The following is a 16,442-nucleotide window of genomic DNA, read 5'->3' on the forward strand; positions in this document are numbered from 1 at the left end:
GCATCCATCACCCATATCCTGCAGTTTATAGGTGACTTTCAGATGGTGCTTCTCAACTGCCTAGAGTTCCTCATGGACTCTTAAGTATTTGAGCTGTAAATAATATTTTCCTTTTAACTTGTGAGGGAAATATGCCTTTTTTCCACTTGAATGGAATACACATGCACTATAGATATATTTACTTTGTTGTGCATTTTTAGAATTATAACAATAAAATTTTACACTATTAAATGATTTCACTCAGTGAACTTTGTTGCAACTATTCAGTAATGCTCTCACACATGCACTGGGGGCCTGTGATGAGGTGTGTATCCTACACAGGCCCTTAAGGGGTTAAATTAGATATGACAGGCCAATTAACATACTTGGCAGCTCCTGTCAGAGAAAGCCAGGGAGCCAGGCTTAATTGATGAAGCCCAGCTGAGGAGAGGTTAGGTGATTATAAAGCCTGGAAGTTTGTAACAGAAAAACAGGCTGTAGGAGGAGAGTCGGTATTCAGGGGGTGCTATGGGGGGTGCCTATCCTCATCCCGGTTTCCTACAGGATGTCTGCTGGTGGCAAGTGTGCTAGTCCCAGGTGGAGTGCTTAACTGCAGCACACTCTGAGTGTGTAATGTGAGTTCTGCAGAGGAGAATTGCTGCTCCTAGCTTGTGCCCTGGAGCAGGGAATTAGTATTTTGTTTATAAACAGAAGCAGGATGATTAAAATAAGAAAGGGCTGGTGTGATGCTCTGTACCTCGGGGGACCACCCTACACCCCCATGTTCATCTTTATAAAATGATTGTGTGGTATCTAATGTGGTATCTAATGCAAAGTTTGTCGAGTGTCTTCAGAAGGCTCATGATGTACTGTAATACTGTAATTCCTATTCTTGTTATAGTGATGTAATGCTATAGGTTATAATTTCATGTATATAGTTATGAGCCTGAAAATGTATACTCATGGCTTAAAGCAAGCCAGACAAAAACTCTCCAGAAGCAGAGGGGTAATTCACACCTTATCAGGGCATGGATGGTAGTGACTCTGGGAAATGTGCAGGTCATAGTGGATGGCTTTGCTGCGCTGGGGTTCCCTAACTGTGGAGGGGTGATAGACGGAATGCATATCCCTATCTTGGCACCGGACCACCTTGCCAACCAGTACATAAATCACAAGGGGTACTTCTCAATGGTGCTGCAAGCACTGGTGGATCACAAGGGACGTTTCACCGACATCAACGTGGGATGGCCGGAAAAGGCGCATGACGCTCGCATCTTTAGGAACTTCGGGCTGTTTGAGCAGCTGCAAGAAGGGACTTACTTCCCAGACCAGAAAATTACCATTAGGAATGTTGAAATGCCAGTAGTTATCCTTGGGGACCCAGCCTACCCCTTGCTCCTATAGCTCATGAAGCCGTACACAGGCAACCTGGACAGTAGTAAGGGGCAGTTCAACTATAGGCTGAGCAAGTGCAGAATGGTGGTAGAATGTACCTTTGGACGTTTAAAATCTTGTTGGTGCTGTTTGCTGACTAGGTTAGACTTCAGCTCAACCAATATTTCCATTAAGAAAAGGAGTACTTGTGGCACCTTAGAGACTAACCAATTTATTTGAGCGTGAGCTTTTGTGAGCTACAGCTCACTTCATCGGATGCATACTGTGGAAACTGCAGAAGACATTATATACACAGAGACCATGAAACAATACCCGATTATCATGCACATTGTAAGGAGAGTGGTCAGTTTGGATGAGCTATTGCCAGCAGGAGAGTGAGTTTGTGTGGGGGGGGGGGGTGTGAGAAAACCTGGATTTGTGCTGGAAATGGCCCACCTTGATTATCATACACATTTTAAAGAGAGTGGTCACTTTGGATGGGCTATTACTAACAGGAGAGTGAGTTTGGGCGGGGGGGGGGGGTGGAGGGAGAGAGAACCTGGATTTGTGCTGGAAATGGCCCAACTTGATGATCACTTTAGATAAGCTATTACCAGCAGGTGAGTGGGGTGGGAGGAGGTATTGTTTCATGGTCTCTGTGTATATAATGTCTTCTGCAATTTCCACAGTATGCATCCGATGAAGTGAGCTGTAGCTCACGAAAGCTCATGCTCAAATAAATTGGTTAGTCTCTAAGGTGCCACAAGTCCTCCTTTTCTTTTTGCAAATACAGACTAACACGGCTGTTACTCTGAAACCTGTCAATATTTCCATTGTTATTGCTGCTTGCTGTATGCTCCATAATATCTGTGAGCGTAAGGGGGAGATGTTTATGGCGGGGTGGGAGGTTGAGGCAAATTGCCTGGTGGCCGATTTTGAGCAGCCAGACACCAGGGCGATTAGAAGAGCACAGCTAGGTGCGCTGCACATCAGAGAGGCTTTGAAAAACAGTTTAATGACTGGCCAGGCTACAGTGTGACAGTTGTGTGTATTTCTCCTTGATGCAAAACTGCCCCCTCTGTTGAATTTACTTCCCTGTAAGGCAATCCCCCTCCCACCTTTGACCACAGCTGGAAAAAGAAAATAAAGTCCCTATTGTTTTGAATCTATACATTCTTTATTTTAAAAAAAGGGAGATCACTGACAAAGTAGCCCGGGTGGGGTGAGGGAGGAGGGAAAGACAAGGCCACATTGCTTATTGTAGCCACACTGCAAATTGAAGCTCTTTGAATGACAGCCTTCTGTTGCTTGGGCCATCCTCTGGCGTGGAGTGGCTGGGTGCCCAGAGCCTCCCCCACCCCCGTGTTCTTGAGCTTGTTTTTCACTTGTGAGCTTTGTCTGAAGCCAGAACCCTTGCCGCCTGGAGCTGAAGCATGTAACTTAGCTGTGCGAGGCCCCGGGCAATTGCCCTGCTTGCTACCCCTAACGCTGGCTCTGCACTTGTGACCCCCCCCCAACCTGTCCCATGACCTTCCTGTGGGTTGCAACCTCCAAATTGAGAAACCCTGCTCTAGATGAGTTGAGTACTCCCGGAAGACCTCTGTGTACCCCCAGGGGTATGTGCACCCCTGCTTGAGACCACTGAGCTAGTGTATGTGTGTAAGGGGGAGAAAGCAGTAGAATTGAGGAAGGGGCTGGTACTAGATTGCGGGATGGGGGTATAAAAGGAATAATATTAGGAGAGGGACATGTATGCTCATGTAATATAGAGTACTTGTGGCACCTTAGAGACTAACCAATTTATTTGAGCATAAGCTTTTGTGAGCTACAGCTCACTTCATTGGATGCAAATAAATGCTCAAATAAATTGGTTAGTCTCTAAGGTGCCACAAGTACTCCTTTTCTTTTTGCAAATACAGACTAACAAGGCTGTTACTCTGAAACCTGTAATATAGAGTGGTTTCCCAAACAGTGGGTCATGACTGTCATGATAGAGGGGTGACTGGGCTAAACCTGAGTGGCAGTGTGACCACTTGTGCCAGGTCGAAACTCCCAGAATGGGGAGCTGGGCCCAGCCCTGCAGGACAGGAGCTGCCACTGTGGGGTGAATGTGAAACAGGCTCACACTCCAACCCCTACCCTGCCCCCACTGGTCTTCCCCTCTGCACCAGGCTGGGATTAGGGTTATGGTGCTGGGATGAAGGGTGCTGCTGTGAGTGGTTTGTGCCCTCTCAGTGGTGAAGGAGGAGAAGAATCCTGGCCTATTGGCCTCCACCCACAAATCTGAACCCTGGTTAGGTCACAAAAAAAGACAACATGCAGTTGGTGCATTGCCTTACTAAACAGTTTGGGAACCAGTGATAGAGTGGAGGGGCTGATACCTGCCAAGGGGGAGGGAGAATTTGTGGAAAATGTAGGTAAAGGGGATGATACTGCATAAGAGGGGAGGAGCTAAGAGAACAGGGCTGACATCTGTTTGTTGGGGAAGAAGGGCAGGGGTGTGATGGTGATGTTTAATACTTCCTAATGAAGGTAGAGTTGGGGCAATTTTTGGGAAAGGGACTGATACTGGCTAATTGTGTGTGGAGAGAGGGCTGGTAGGAGGTAAAGGGCTTAAATTGGATAATGATGGGGGGAACAGCCAGTACTGAAAAAATGGGAGGTATGATGGCCACATGGTTCAAGAAAATGAAGGAAATTGTATGAAATTCCTATGGCAGAGCATGTTCATGGGGGCTTAGGTGATGTAGGTGAATAAGAAAATGGGACGTAGGTAAAGGATTGATAGATTCTGGGGGTTGATGAGGGATATGAATGGATAAAGCCTTGGTGTGGAATTGTTGGGGCACAGGTTGGTGAGGGGAACGGGTAGCTAGGGAGTTGGTGAGGTTGATGGGGGATGTGAGGAGTTGATTGGAGCATGGGTTGATGGTGAATGTGAGAGGATGGGTGTTAATGGGGGATATAGATGGGTGGGTTGTCAATGGGGACATTGGTGGATTATGCACTGGTGCAAGGTTGATAGGTGAATGGGGCATTGGTGGGGGTTGTTTGATAGAAGTATTGGAATGCGCTGAGCTTGACCGGATGTGGGTTGATGGGGTGAGGATGGATAGGGATTTGGTGGAGGGGCTTATGGGGTAGAGGGTTGCATAGGGTGGATAGTACATTGGTGGGGTGGTGATAGGGTGCAGCTCCCTCAGTGGGGACAGCTCAGGTCAATGGAGACATGGGATAATGGGGAGGTGTTGGTTTATGCTTTAGTGGGGGCTCAGGTTGATGAGGATAGTTACCGAAAGTGGGTAGGAGAGAGAGGCTGCAGAGGTTCGTGGACTGGGGGCTGGTGATAATCTCTGGGGATAAGGGTGGATAGTACAGTGGTGCGGTTCCTGCCACTATTTACATCACAGCAGCTGGTACAACGCCCAAGGCGCGTTTCAAAGCATTGGCAGGATGCCAGACCCCGGACAGAGGCCAAGGGCGGGCCTCAATTAGCGCGCGAGGGAAGGGGTCTGAAGCGGATCCCACGGCCGGTCCCGCTGGGGTTGGGGCCCGCGTTCCCTGGGGAGGCTTGTTCCTGGAGCACCAGCTGCAGCTACGGTTCCCATGGAGACGGGGCCTGCTCAGCAGAGACCCGCCGCCGCTTCGAGAGCAACTCGTGAGTTTCCATCGAGCCTGGGCGGCCAGTCACCCGCGCGTCCCCTCCAGCGAGTCGGGGCGCCCAGTCACCCGCGCGCGTCGTCGTCCCCTTCCGCACCCCATATCCCACCGGGTTGCTCGGTCACCCGCGCCTCCTCATCTCCTCCCCATCGAACCGGGGCACTCGGCACCCCACGCATACCCCATCTGCTGCTCCCTGTCATCCCACCAGGGTGCCTTGTCATTGGTGTGCGTCCTGCTATCCCAGTAGGGAGCCCTGTGACGGTTGTAATCATCTAGTTTGATTTCCTGTGTAGTATAGAACATACCCAAACTAATTTCTAAAGCATATGCATGTTAGCAAAAAAATCCCATTTTGATTAAACATTGTAAGTTATGGAGAGCCTTGTACCTACTATCATTAACTTTTAGTTCTGTGATCAGTTCCTCTTCATCTGTTAGGACAAGGTCTAACAGGGAATTCAACCGTGTTGTTTGCAACAGTTTTTGAGTTAGAAAATGGTCATCTATACTATTTAGAAATTCCAAGGATGTTTTAGTACTGGCAGCATGAAACCTGTATCATATGTCACTGAAATTGAAAACCTCCATTAGCATAGTTTTCCCCCCTACCCATTATAGATAGGTACAAAGAGGGCATTGTGTTCCCTAGTATGGTTTGGTAGTCTGTAGCAGAACAATTAGTACTCCATTTTGTGCATTATCTGTTAGGACATTGATCCATAAGGATTTAAGATAATTTTTTTCTGTGTTATCTGTGACTTGGAAATAGCTAATGCCATTTTTGATGTAGAGTGCCACTCTCCCTCTCCTTATGTCCACTTGATCCTTCCTAAATACCTGATAACCATTGATTTTAACATTCCAATGGTGTGAATCATCCCGTCAGGTTTCAGTAATATCAACTAGATTGAATTTATGCTCATAGATCAGCAATTCCAGTTCCTCTTATATGTTAACCAGGCTCCTACCATTAGTGTATAGATTATTAAAGAATTTATTCTTTTCATGTTCTTTGGTTTCTTGATTAATTTGTTCTCAACATCTCTTAGTCTGCAGAAGAGAAGAGTGAGGGGGGATTTGATAGCAGCCTTCAATTACCTGAAGGGGGGTTCTAAAGAGGATGGAGCTAGGCTGTTCTCTGTGGTGGCAGATGACAGAACAAGAAGCAATGATCTCAAGTTGCAGTGGGGGAGGTCTACGTTGGATATTAGGAAACAGCCTTTCACTAGGAGGGTGGTGAAGCACTTGGAATGGGTTACCTAGGGAGTGGTGGAATCTCCATCCTTAGAGGTTTTTAAGGCCCAGCTTGACAAAGCCCTGGCTGGGATGACTTAGTTGGTGTTGGTCCTGCTTGGAGCAGGGGATTGGACTAGATGATCTCCCGAGGTCTCTTTCAACCCTAATATTCTATGATTCTATGATCTCAATTTAGTGTTAAGTGCTCATTTCTTTCCTCATTTTACCCTCCCCATTTGATACTAGTTTAATCCCCTCCTGACGACTCTAGCCAGCCTGTCCTCAAGGAGACTGCTCTCCCTTCTACTGAGTTGGAGGCCAGTCAAACTACATTGATCCAACGTCAACTGAGGGAAGGGGCTATGTTTCACTAAACCTTTACTTTAGTACTTATCTAGGTTGCCATTCGCTTCCAGAATCTTCTGACTTCCTTTACTTGTGGGACAGGAAGAATCTCAGAGAAGTTTGCGTGGACAGCCTTCTTCAGCGTGCATCGGAGTTTCTTGAAGTAATCTACTAGTTTTTGTAGTAGTTCATAAAAAGGATCAGATTTTGGATTAACATAATCTCTTCTGGTGTTCCATAGCTGAATCCTCTCAACTGAGAATACTTCATCCTTGGCTCTCATGTTCTTTGTTTTGGGCTTTGTGGTATATGTTGACTCAAAGAAAGACATATGTTTTAGCAGTTCATAGATTGAAATGCATTCTTTACATGCATGTAGCTGGTATTTAACTCCCTGTTTTGAGATTGGGACAAAGCCCTTAAAGTGGTAGTGGAACTGAATGGGGAACCAGTGGAGGACTGAAGTACGGTCTTGATGTGCTCATGACAGCCTAAACAATGGAGGACTCAGGCAGCCACTCTTTGTATCAGCTAGAGCAGGGGTAGGCAAACTACATCCCTTCAGGGCTTTGGATCTGGCCCACGGGATTGCCACCCCTGTGGTGCCACGGGCCCCGCGCCGCTCCTGAAAGCGGCCGGCACCACATCCCTGTGGCCCCTGGCAGGGGGGTAGGGAGTGGGGAGGAGGGCTCCGCGCGCTGCCCTTGCCTGCAGACACCGCCCCCTGCAGGTCCCATTGGCCAGGAATGGGGAACTGTGGCCAATGGGAGCTTTGGGGGAGGTACCCGCAGGTGAGGGCAGCGCGCGGAGCCCTCCCCCCACCCCCCGGGGCCACAGGGATGTGGTGCCGGCTGCTTCCGGGAGCGGTGCAGTGCAGGGCCAGGGCAGGCAGGGAGCCTGCCTTAGTCCCGCTGTGTGCCGTTGCCACCCCAGAGCCGCTCAAGGTAAGTGGCACCAGGCCGGAGCCCACACCCCGAACCCCCCCTGCCCCCCGCACCCCAACCCCCTGCCCTGAGCCCCCTGCTGCACCCCACACCCCTCCTGCATCCCAACCCCCTGCCCTGAGCCCCCTTGAACACCATGCACCCCTCCTGCACCCGAACCCCCTGCCCTGAGCCCCCTGCAGCACCCCTCCTGCACCCTAACACCCTGCACTGAGCCCCCTGCCACACCCCTCCTGCACCTCAAACCCCTGCCGTGAGCCCCCTGCTGCACCCCTTCTGCACCCCAACCCCCTGCCCTGAGCCCCCTCGTACATCCCACACCCCAACCCCCTGCCCCAGCCCTACATTCATGGCCCTGAACGCAATTTCCCCACCCAGATGTGGCCCTTAGGCCAAAAAGTTTACCCATGCCCAAGCTAGAGCTTTGTATTGTTTTCACATTCTGCTTTAGATACACTGAAGTACAGTAATCTTGTCTGGGAGGTGACAAATGCATTGATCACTGTGGCCAGCTTCTTATCCGAGGTAGGGGTAAAGTTTCCTAGTGCATTGGAGATGGAAAAAAGGTGTTTTTAGCCACAAGTGCTACCTAGTGAGCTAAGCTTTAGTGATGATTCAAACAGGACCCCAAGGCTTTGAACCTTTCTGACAAAAGGGGGCTGTCTGTCTTTGACAGAAAGGTAGAGGTGTGCAGAGTTCTAGCTAGTTCTTCAAAGTGCTTTTCCCCCTTTCAGCCAGTATCACTTGGTCTTGTCTGGGTTGGTCTGAGCTAGCTGCCATCTGATCTTTTATAGGCATTGTAATATTTTTAGTAATGGGAGTCACTGGATAGGTGACAAATGAGATAGACATTTGAGTGTCATCAGCATATTGTTGGCAGCTGAGCTCAGAGCATCTCACAATCTAAGTGGTCTCATGTAGATATTCAGTATGGATCCTAGTGAGATTCTTCATGATAGGGCCTTTGAGGAAGAGGAGCACTTACCCATCATTATTCTTTGGGTTCAACTGGAGAGAAGTGATTGGGACCATTGTAATGTTGTGATTTACCCTGGCTGTGTTATGCAGAAAGTTTAGCAGTACTTTGTTTCTTGTATCAAAAGTTGCAGATACATCCTGCAGTATGAACATGGAAATCTTGCCTATATCCATGACCATTACGAAGTAATTTTTGGTGCCACCCGGGCTGTCTCTTCCCTGTACTCTGAACTGAAGCTTGATTGTGAGACATCCAGGATGTTGTTCCAGCTGCTGTATAAAAGAATGCAGCAGTTTTCACAACACTGTATAAATACCTGTCCTAGTTTTAGTAACTCCATATTGTGAATACTGCTGCTCTCAGAAGCAAATGCTTTCTTCCCATTATTAGGTGCTGTATTTTTAAGCTTTCCTCACCCCCGTCAAAACCAAGGAAATACTGAGGGAATAGAACAAACCCAAAAAGAAATGACAATTTTTTCTGTTAATTACTATTTTCAGTTAATATTTTGTGTGAGTGAGATTTAACACTTTTTCTAAATGTAAAGTGGAAGATCCTATAAAAGTAGAGATTGATTTACTCTAAGTTTCATGCTGTTCAACCTTCTTTTGAAAAATTGTGACTTCAGTTTGATAGATATTTAAGGGACGTGATAGAGTGGCAGTAAGATGGAAGATTTAATTTTTGCTCCCTTCTGACTGTTACAAAGGTCTTGTCTAAAGATTGTATGGCCAAGTTTAGCCAATGAAGCATGTGTGAGGTTTTATTTTAAAAGCACTTATGAAACTGTTTTGATACCACTTTGTTTATGGGCTGGCACAAAAGCCTCTTTTGTTTAACAGTTCAGTGAAGTCTGAAATATTTTGAGATAGTTCAGCCCACTAATGGATTTTGAACTAATGATAATATTGTTACCTTCTATGTATAAACTTGGCATTTGTTCCTTTGCATTAGAAATATTTTACTTAACATTTGTGGCTGTGTTAACAGCCAAATGCATTTGGAGTAGCAGCAGCAGCTAAAAGGAGTAAGAGGGAGATATAAAAGGAACAGACCTTTCTGTAATGTTGTCTGATAGGTACAAGTAGCACAAAAGAAACATTGCTCATAAATGCCCAGTAATATTGCTTTTGGTAGGAAGTATCCATCTCTACCTACTAAAGTAAAAAGAGAGATATTATAGTATTGTGAACACCTTCTCCATATATACACAACCATCAAATTTAAGTTGAAGAGAGTATTCCATTTAATTTTTCTTCCAGTAATGGAAACAGCAATGACAGTGGCAAAACTGAGCCACAGCAAATTTAAAAACCCATCCAGACCACTGATTCCTCTAACAATGGTCACAATGTGATTTATCAGAGAAAAACAGAGCTTCCTCCGAAAATTGTCATTACTGAGCAGGTGCTGATGAGTCCCTAGGTCAGACAGTCAGACAGTGAAAACTGCCACAGAGACCAAAAGTATTAGGAACATAAACTATAATTGACATTTTATGGGAGAAGGATAAGGAAGAACAGTCCAATAAAGAAGAAGAGCTCTGTGTTGCTCAAAAGCTTGTCTCTGTGTCTTCCACCAACAGAAGTTGGTCCAATAAAAGATATTATTTCACCCACCTTGTCTCAGTCCCATTAAGTAACAGGTTAATTAAAAAGAAGATCTTAAAATGGGCACTGTTAGAAATAGAAAATACTGTTGCCTCTATACATCAACGCAAGGGCCTTATCTTTACTAAAAAAAAAAAGGTGTATTTTTAACATAAGTTTCAGTTCTAATGTGGACATAAATTATAGTTCTAACATGTGTTATGTGGTCAACCAGAACTGCCTTTTGTTTTTCCACTGTACTTTTTACCCTCTCCCCAAGTCAATAAATTGCCAGTTAAATCAAGGTACTTAACATGTTTGCAAAGGCTAATGTGGACATTCCCCATGCATTTTATAAATTTGGTTTCCTGGTGCCCTACGCAGCTGCATACTTTGCATATGGTTAGGGATGGCCCTGCCCAGAGTAGTTATCAATGATTCAGAGTCAAGCTGGAAGGGCATTTTGAGTGGTGTCCCATACAGATCAGTTTTGGGTCCAGTTCTGTTCAATATCTTCATCAGTGTTTTAGATAAAGGCATAGAGTACACTATGAAATTTGCAGACGATACTAAGCGGGAAGGGGTTGCAAGTGCTTTGGAGGATAAGATTAAAATTCAGAATCATCTGGACAAACTGGAGAAATTGTCTGAAGAAAATAGGATGAAGTTCAATAAGAACAAATGCAAAGCATTCCTTCCTAAGTGGAGTAATCAGTTGCACACATACAAAATAGGAAATGACTGCTGAGGAAGGAGTACTGCAGAAAGGGATCTGGGGGTCATAGTGGATTACAAGCTAAATATGAGTCAACAGTGTAATGCAGTTGCAAAAAATGCAAACATCACTCTGGAATGTATTAGCAGGAGTGTTGTAAGCAAGACACAAGAAGTACCATAATTCTTCCGCATTGCTCTCACTAAAAATATTATTATTAATTTTTTTTAGTGAGAGCAAAAAGGTTTTTTGTACCGTTAATAAATAAATTTTAAAAATATTGTTTATTTCATCGTTTTTAATTTCTATTTTTTGTGTATGTTTTATAATTTACACAATGTATTAGTACAGTAGCACATGTATATAATTTATACATAAATAAATATACATATTTTGGGGGTGCATGCTCAACATTTTTTTACTGATAGGGATAGATCAAAAAAATATGGAGACCACTGGTCTACACTACAAGCACAACAGTGGCAGTGCTGCAGCCAGGCTGCTGTAGCACTGTAGTGTGGATGCTTTCTACAGGGATGGAAAGGGATGGAAAATCTACCCCTTTGAGACACGGTAGCTAAGTTGATGGAAGAATTCTTCTATCGACCTAATGGTGTCTATACTGTGGCATAGATTGGGTTAACTATGTCTCTTGGGTCTGAATTTTTGACACCACTGAGCCACATAGCTAGGTTGACCTAAGTTTTAGGTGTAGACCAAGCCTCAGTCTGGGCACATGGCTAGTGGGAGTGAGATTGTATATAAGAGGGGGTGCTCTTAGAGAAGTGGAGATCATTTAGTACCACATGCCAGAAGACCAGGCTGGAAAGAGAAAAGGAAGGCAGAAGAGAGGGACTCTGCATAGCCTGAGATACTGACTAGATCTCATATACTAGATACTGACAGATTTGCAGGAGGAGAGAAATCAAACTATAGTGTAACTGTAACTCTCTAGTGCTTTTTAAGAGTAGAGTGACTGTGGATAAGAAATTCCTTTGCTAAGTTTGTGTTCCTTGCCTTGGTACCACGTTGTCCCTGAAGGGGTTAAACTAGGAGCCCAAAGTGTTCAGAACCACTGTGGAACTCTGAGGTATCATGTGGGGGGCTTAGGAGGGCTGAGGCACTGGTTCTGGGTCCTGGGGACCTCTGAACAGTGGAATCCCATATCCCAAAGAAGGGCTCAGACCAGGGGTCTGGGCCTGGAAGTATGCCTTACAGACCCAGAGCTAGGAATTGTGACTAGGTTCTGTCTAGACGTGGTGGTTTAGGAGCACGTGGGATTGAACAGTTGGGTCCACTCACAAGAGACATGTGTCCATTCAGAAGGAGACTGGACCAGGTTGTTACAGACACACCTGTAGGAATTTAACATGTTAGTTAACTAATGTTAAAAATACATCTTTTTTCCTACTGTAGACATGGCCAAGAAGTTTAAAAGCAAAAATGGATAAGATGGGATGTGTGGCATTGTGAAAAGAATCTCTGTATAGGGGTATTGCACCTGTGCAACATGGCCCTCACCTGCATAATTGTCCTTCACGGGAATTTTAACGGAGTTTGTGGGAAAATGCTGGACACCCATAATCTGAATTTAAATTTAAACACCTTCCCCCTAAGTTTCTAGCCAGTGATTTTGGTATCTTGTGGACTATTCTCATCCCAATGGACTTTTGAAATCCCAGTTAACATACAGAAAATGGAGGAAAAGAATAGATTGGTGAAGGGATGAAGTGGAACCCAGACACGAAGAATGGTCCAGTGGTTTGAGTGCTATCCTGGGATTCAGGACGCTTCAGTTAAATTTCCTGCTTCATTACAGGCTCCCCGTGTGCCATTGGGCAAGTCTCTGAGTCTCCTGTGCCTCAGTTTTCCATCTGCTTGATAGGTGATAATAGTACTTACCTATCTCACTGAAGTGTTATGAGGATAAATACATTTAAAAGATTGTGGTGGGGGGGGGGTCATGTAAGATAAATAGCTTCCTGCTCTTAGCCTGACCAATATCTGCTATTTCAGAAAAAGTTAAAGTCTACTTTAAGTCCATAAGACATGTAACTAATTATGCAGTACAATAGATGCAGTGTGGAGAAGCGAATGCTTGGAGAGGAGACATTTGTCACTCATCAGGCTCCAATCAGTAACTTTCTTCTATCTTAGGCTCAACAATGTTACAAATGAAGAAAGAACTAAATGAACTTCTTGTGAGGAAAGAACAAGAATGGGAAAAGCTACAAGCTTGCCAACTCTGTTTTCAGAAGACAACGCTGCAGGATACCAGAAAGCAGCTCCAAGAAATGCATAAAAAATTCAACAGGTTAAAAGAAGATTTCACCTATAATCTGAGAGTTCTGGAAGAGAGAGACAGAGAGCTGGAGCGCTATGATGCCATGTTTACTCATTTGAAAATGGCTGAAAATGCTAAACAGGCAGAAGTTAGTGATCTTAGGATACAGCTGGATAAGCTGCAACAAACACTTGTCAAGGAAACCCGGAAACAAGAGGCTCTGCAGTACCAATATCAACAAAAACTTAAAGAACATCAGTTAGAGATGGAGCGGCTGCACAGGTAAGAGATATTTTTCATTATAGTACATTACTATCTTGGAAAAGTAGACATTCAGCCTCCCAAATAAGTGTCTGTGGATCTGATAAAGCAGTAGTTTCTTTAACACATTAAAAAGGAAGGTATGTACAAATTTTAACATATTAAAAGCTCCATTCTGGCTGAGCTATGCTTAGCACAAGAACAGAGTTGGGGTCTGCAAAGGTAGCTTTAAGTCACCTTTACAGCATCTGTATTCACTCTCTAGTGGAGAACTTCCAAACCTCTGGCATTAAGTTAGAGGAGCCCCAGTGTTGCTCTCAAATGGTGCACCATATCTCTAAGACAAAAGCTGCAAGATGTGGGAGGGAGGTTGGCATAGAGGTGGATTTCAGAGTTGATAGAGGGAAGGCTTTTCATAGAATCATAGAAGATTAGGGTTGGAAGAGACCTCAGGAGGTCATCTAGTCCAACCCCCTGCTCAAAGCAGGACCAACACCAACTAAATCATCCCCGCCAAGGCTTTGTCAAGCTGGGCCTTAAAAACCTCTAAGAATGGAGATTCCACCACTCCCTAGGTAATCCATTCCAGTGCTTCACCACCCTCCTAGTGAAATAGCTTTTCCTAATATCCAACCTAAACCTCCTGCACTGCAACTTGAGACCATTGCTCCTTGTACTGTCATCTGCCACCACAGAGAACATCCTAGCTCCATCCTCTTTGGATTCCCCCTTCAGGTAGTTGAAGGCTGCTATCAAGTCCCCCCTCATTCTTCTCTTCTGCAGGCTAAATAATCCTCGTTCCCTCAGTCTCTCCTCATAAGTCATGTGCCCCAGCCCCCTAGTCATTTTTGTTGCCCTCCGCTGGACTCTCTCCAATTTGTCTACATCCTTTCTGTAATGGGAGGCCCAAAACTGGACGCGGTACTCCAGATGTGGCCTCACCAGTGCCGAATAGAAGGGAATAATCACTTACCTCGATCTGCTGGCAGTGCTCCTACTAATGCAGCCCAATATGCCATTAGCCTTCTTGGTAACAAGGGCACACTGTTGACTCATATCCAGCTTCTCATCCATTGTAATCCCCAGGTCCTTTTCTGCAGAACTGCTGCTTAGCCATTCGGTCCCCAGCCTGTAGCAGCGCATGGGATTCTTCCATCCTAAGTGCAGGACTCTGCATTTGTCCTTTTTGAACCTCAGATTTCTTTTGGCCCAATCCTCCAATTTGTCTAGGTCAGTCTGGACCCTACCCCTACACATATCTACCTCTCCCCCCAGCTTAGTGTCATCTGCGAATTTGCTAAGGGTGCAATCCATCCCATTATCCAGATCATTAATGAAGATGTTGAACAAAACCGGGCCCGGCACAGACCTCTGGGGCACTCCGCTTGATACTGGCTGCCAACTAGACATTGAGCCGTTGATCACTACTGTTGAGCCCGACAATCTAGCTAGCTTTCTATCCACCATTGGCCACTGTTGGAAGACAGAATACTGGGCTAGATGTATCATTGGCCTGACCCAGTTACTTATGGTCTTAACTTATTAAAATCTAACAGGACAGAGAGAAGCCTCCAGTAATCAAAGTCCTTTAATTAGTCTAATCTTTTGAAACGTTTCTCTAATATTGAGACAATGAGAGAGTAATAAGAGGCTCCAGACAAGAAAACTTCCCACAGCATCCTCTCAGTAAGTTTATTCACTGATGTTTATTTGTCTGATGAAGATAGAAATAACTAAAAGAAAAGGAGGACTTGTGGCACCTTAGAGTCTCTAAGGTGCCACAAGTCCTCCTTTTCTTTTTGCGAATACAGACTAACACGGCTGTTCCTCTGAGAAATAACTAAAATAGTTAAAAGTTGAAATAGTTAAAAGTGCTCTCTGATGCGTGAAACATACGTGAAAAGTACAAATGATAAAATATGCTTTAAGAAACAAAATCATTAACTAAATTTTACTTAAAACTAGATTAAAAGAAATTTTTTATAAAAACCATCACTATTTGAACAGACTCATGCAATCGCTCCAACACTAGATCACCATAACTGACTTTTCTCAACAGTATCTAGTTGGATGTTGAAGGTCTTTATTGTTTTTGTGAATCTGAATGTGTCTTGCTTAGTGGAAGATTTGAATATGAGAAGTGCTTGTTGAAGAAATGGAACAAGTAGCTAGTTCAAATGGCAAGTTGCCATGTTTTTGACTTATAAATAGTAGTGTCTGACTGCACTTGGTTCTTGGTTTCCAGTGCAAAAGATCAAGGATCCTCCAAGGACTTGGCTCTGCTTAAAAATGTGGCCTTTAGTAAGTTTGGTCAGGATTATTATTACTAACTTTAAAAATGTCACTTGAGTCGGTGATTTTCTTTCATTAATAGAAAATTTTAATAAGTAATAATAGACAACTGTGCATGTTCTGAGGCTTATAAACTTGGAGTAAGATTGTTTGTAGCAGTCTGTGACAGAGTGAGACCCTGCCCATCTTCTGCTCTGTCTACACAGACTATTCGGACACCTTCCATTGTTAAACACTACTGTGTAGTTTATGTACATGGTTTTTCCAATGACCTTGTTGGTCCATACACCACATAATTTACAGCATCAGGTTTCTCCTCAGCCCTTTGCCCAGGCGAGGGAAGAAAGCTGTTCACCCAGAGATCCTTCTTGGTTCTGGCTCCATTAGCTTGCCTCTCTCTTCATCACTTCCTTCTTGTGCCACCTTCTACCCTTTGTGGTAATGGGCTAATTAGCTCTTTAGTCCTCCTCAGTCCATTTTAATCTGTTAATTAGGCACAGTCAGGTCCACCCTGGAGTTTGGAGGAATAAATTGGTGTTTAAGTGATCAGAATGCTGGCTCAGCTTTTGGTTTCCAGCAGTCTGTCATACAGTCCCACAATTGGTCTTGGAAAGATGCCTATAACTGGATAGCTGGTTTATAGCTTTTTATAGAATTGTTGCATTTTTAGATACTTTCTATAGGGATAAATTGTACCTATAATCTTGGACCAACAGCCCGCAGTTGGATATTGGCAAGTTAAATGAAATAAAAAGACAGTAATGACTCAATATTGGAGTTT

The 16,442-nt window shown here is 44.6% G+C and overlaps 1 protein-coding gene across 4 annotated transcripts in view; it reads left to right on the top strand.

Annotated features, from left to right (window-relative positions):
* Positions 1-4,866: 4,866 nt before the first annotated feature.
* CCDC57 (coiled-coil domain containing 57) overlaps positions 4,867-16,442 on the top strand; it is a 130,217-nt gene continuing 118,641 nt past the window's right edge. For 3 of the 4 annotated variants that reach the window (XR_012154777.1, XM_073310540.1, XM_073310543.1), the window contains exons 1-2: positions 4,867-5,011; positions 12,982-13,390. Coding sequence is in view for 3 of the 4 variants with exons in the window: in XM_073310540.1 (XP_073166641.1) it covers positions 4,960-5,011; positions 12,982-13,390 (461 nt within the window). In the remaining variant the exon portion in view is untranslated. Of the gene's footprint in view, positions 5,012-12,693; positions 12,710-12,981; positions 13,391-16,442 lie in introns of those variants that run through there. The other variant, XM_073310541.1, reaches the window with a different exon arrangement.

This window comes from Lepidochelys kempii, chromosome 14, assembly GCF_965140265.1.
Source record: "Lepidochelys kempii isolate rLepKem1 chromosome 14, rLepKem1.hap2, whole genome shotgun sequence".
In the NCBI taxonomy this organism is placed as follows: domain Eukaryota; kingdom Metazoa; phylum Chordata; order Testudines; family Cheloniidae; genus Lepidochelys; species Lepidochelys kempii.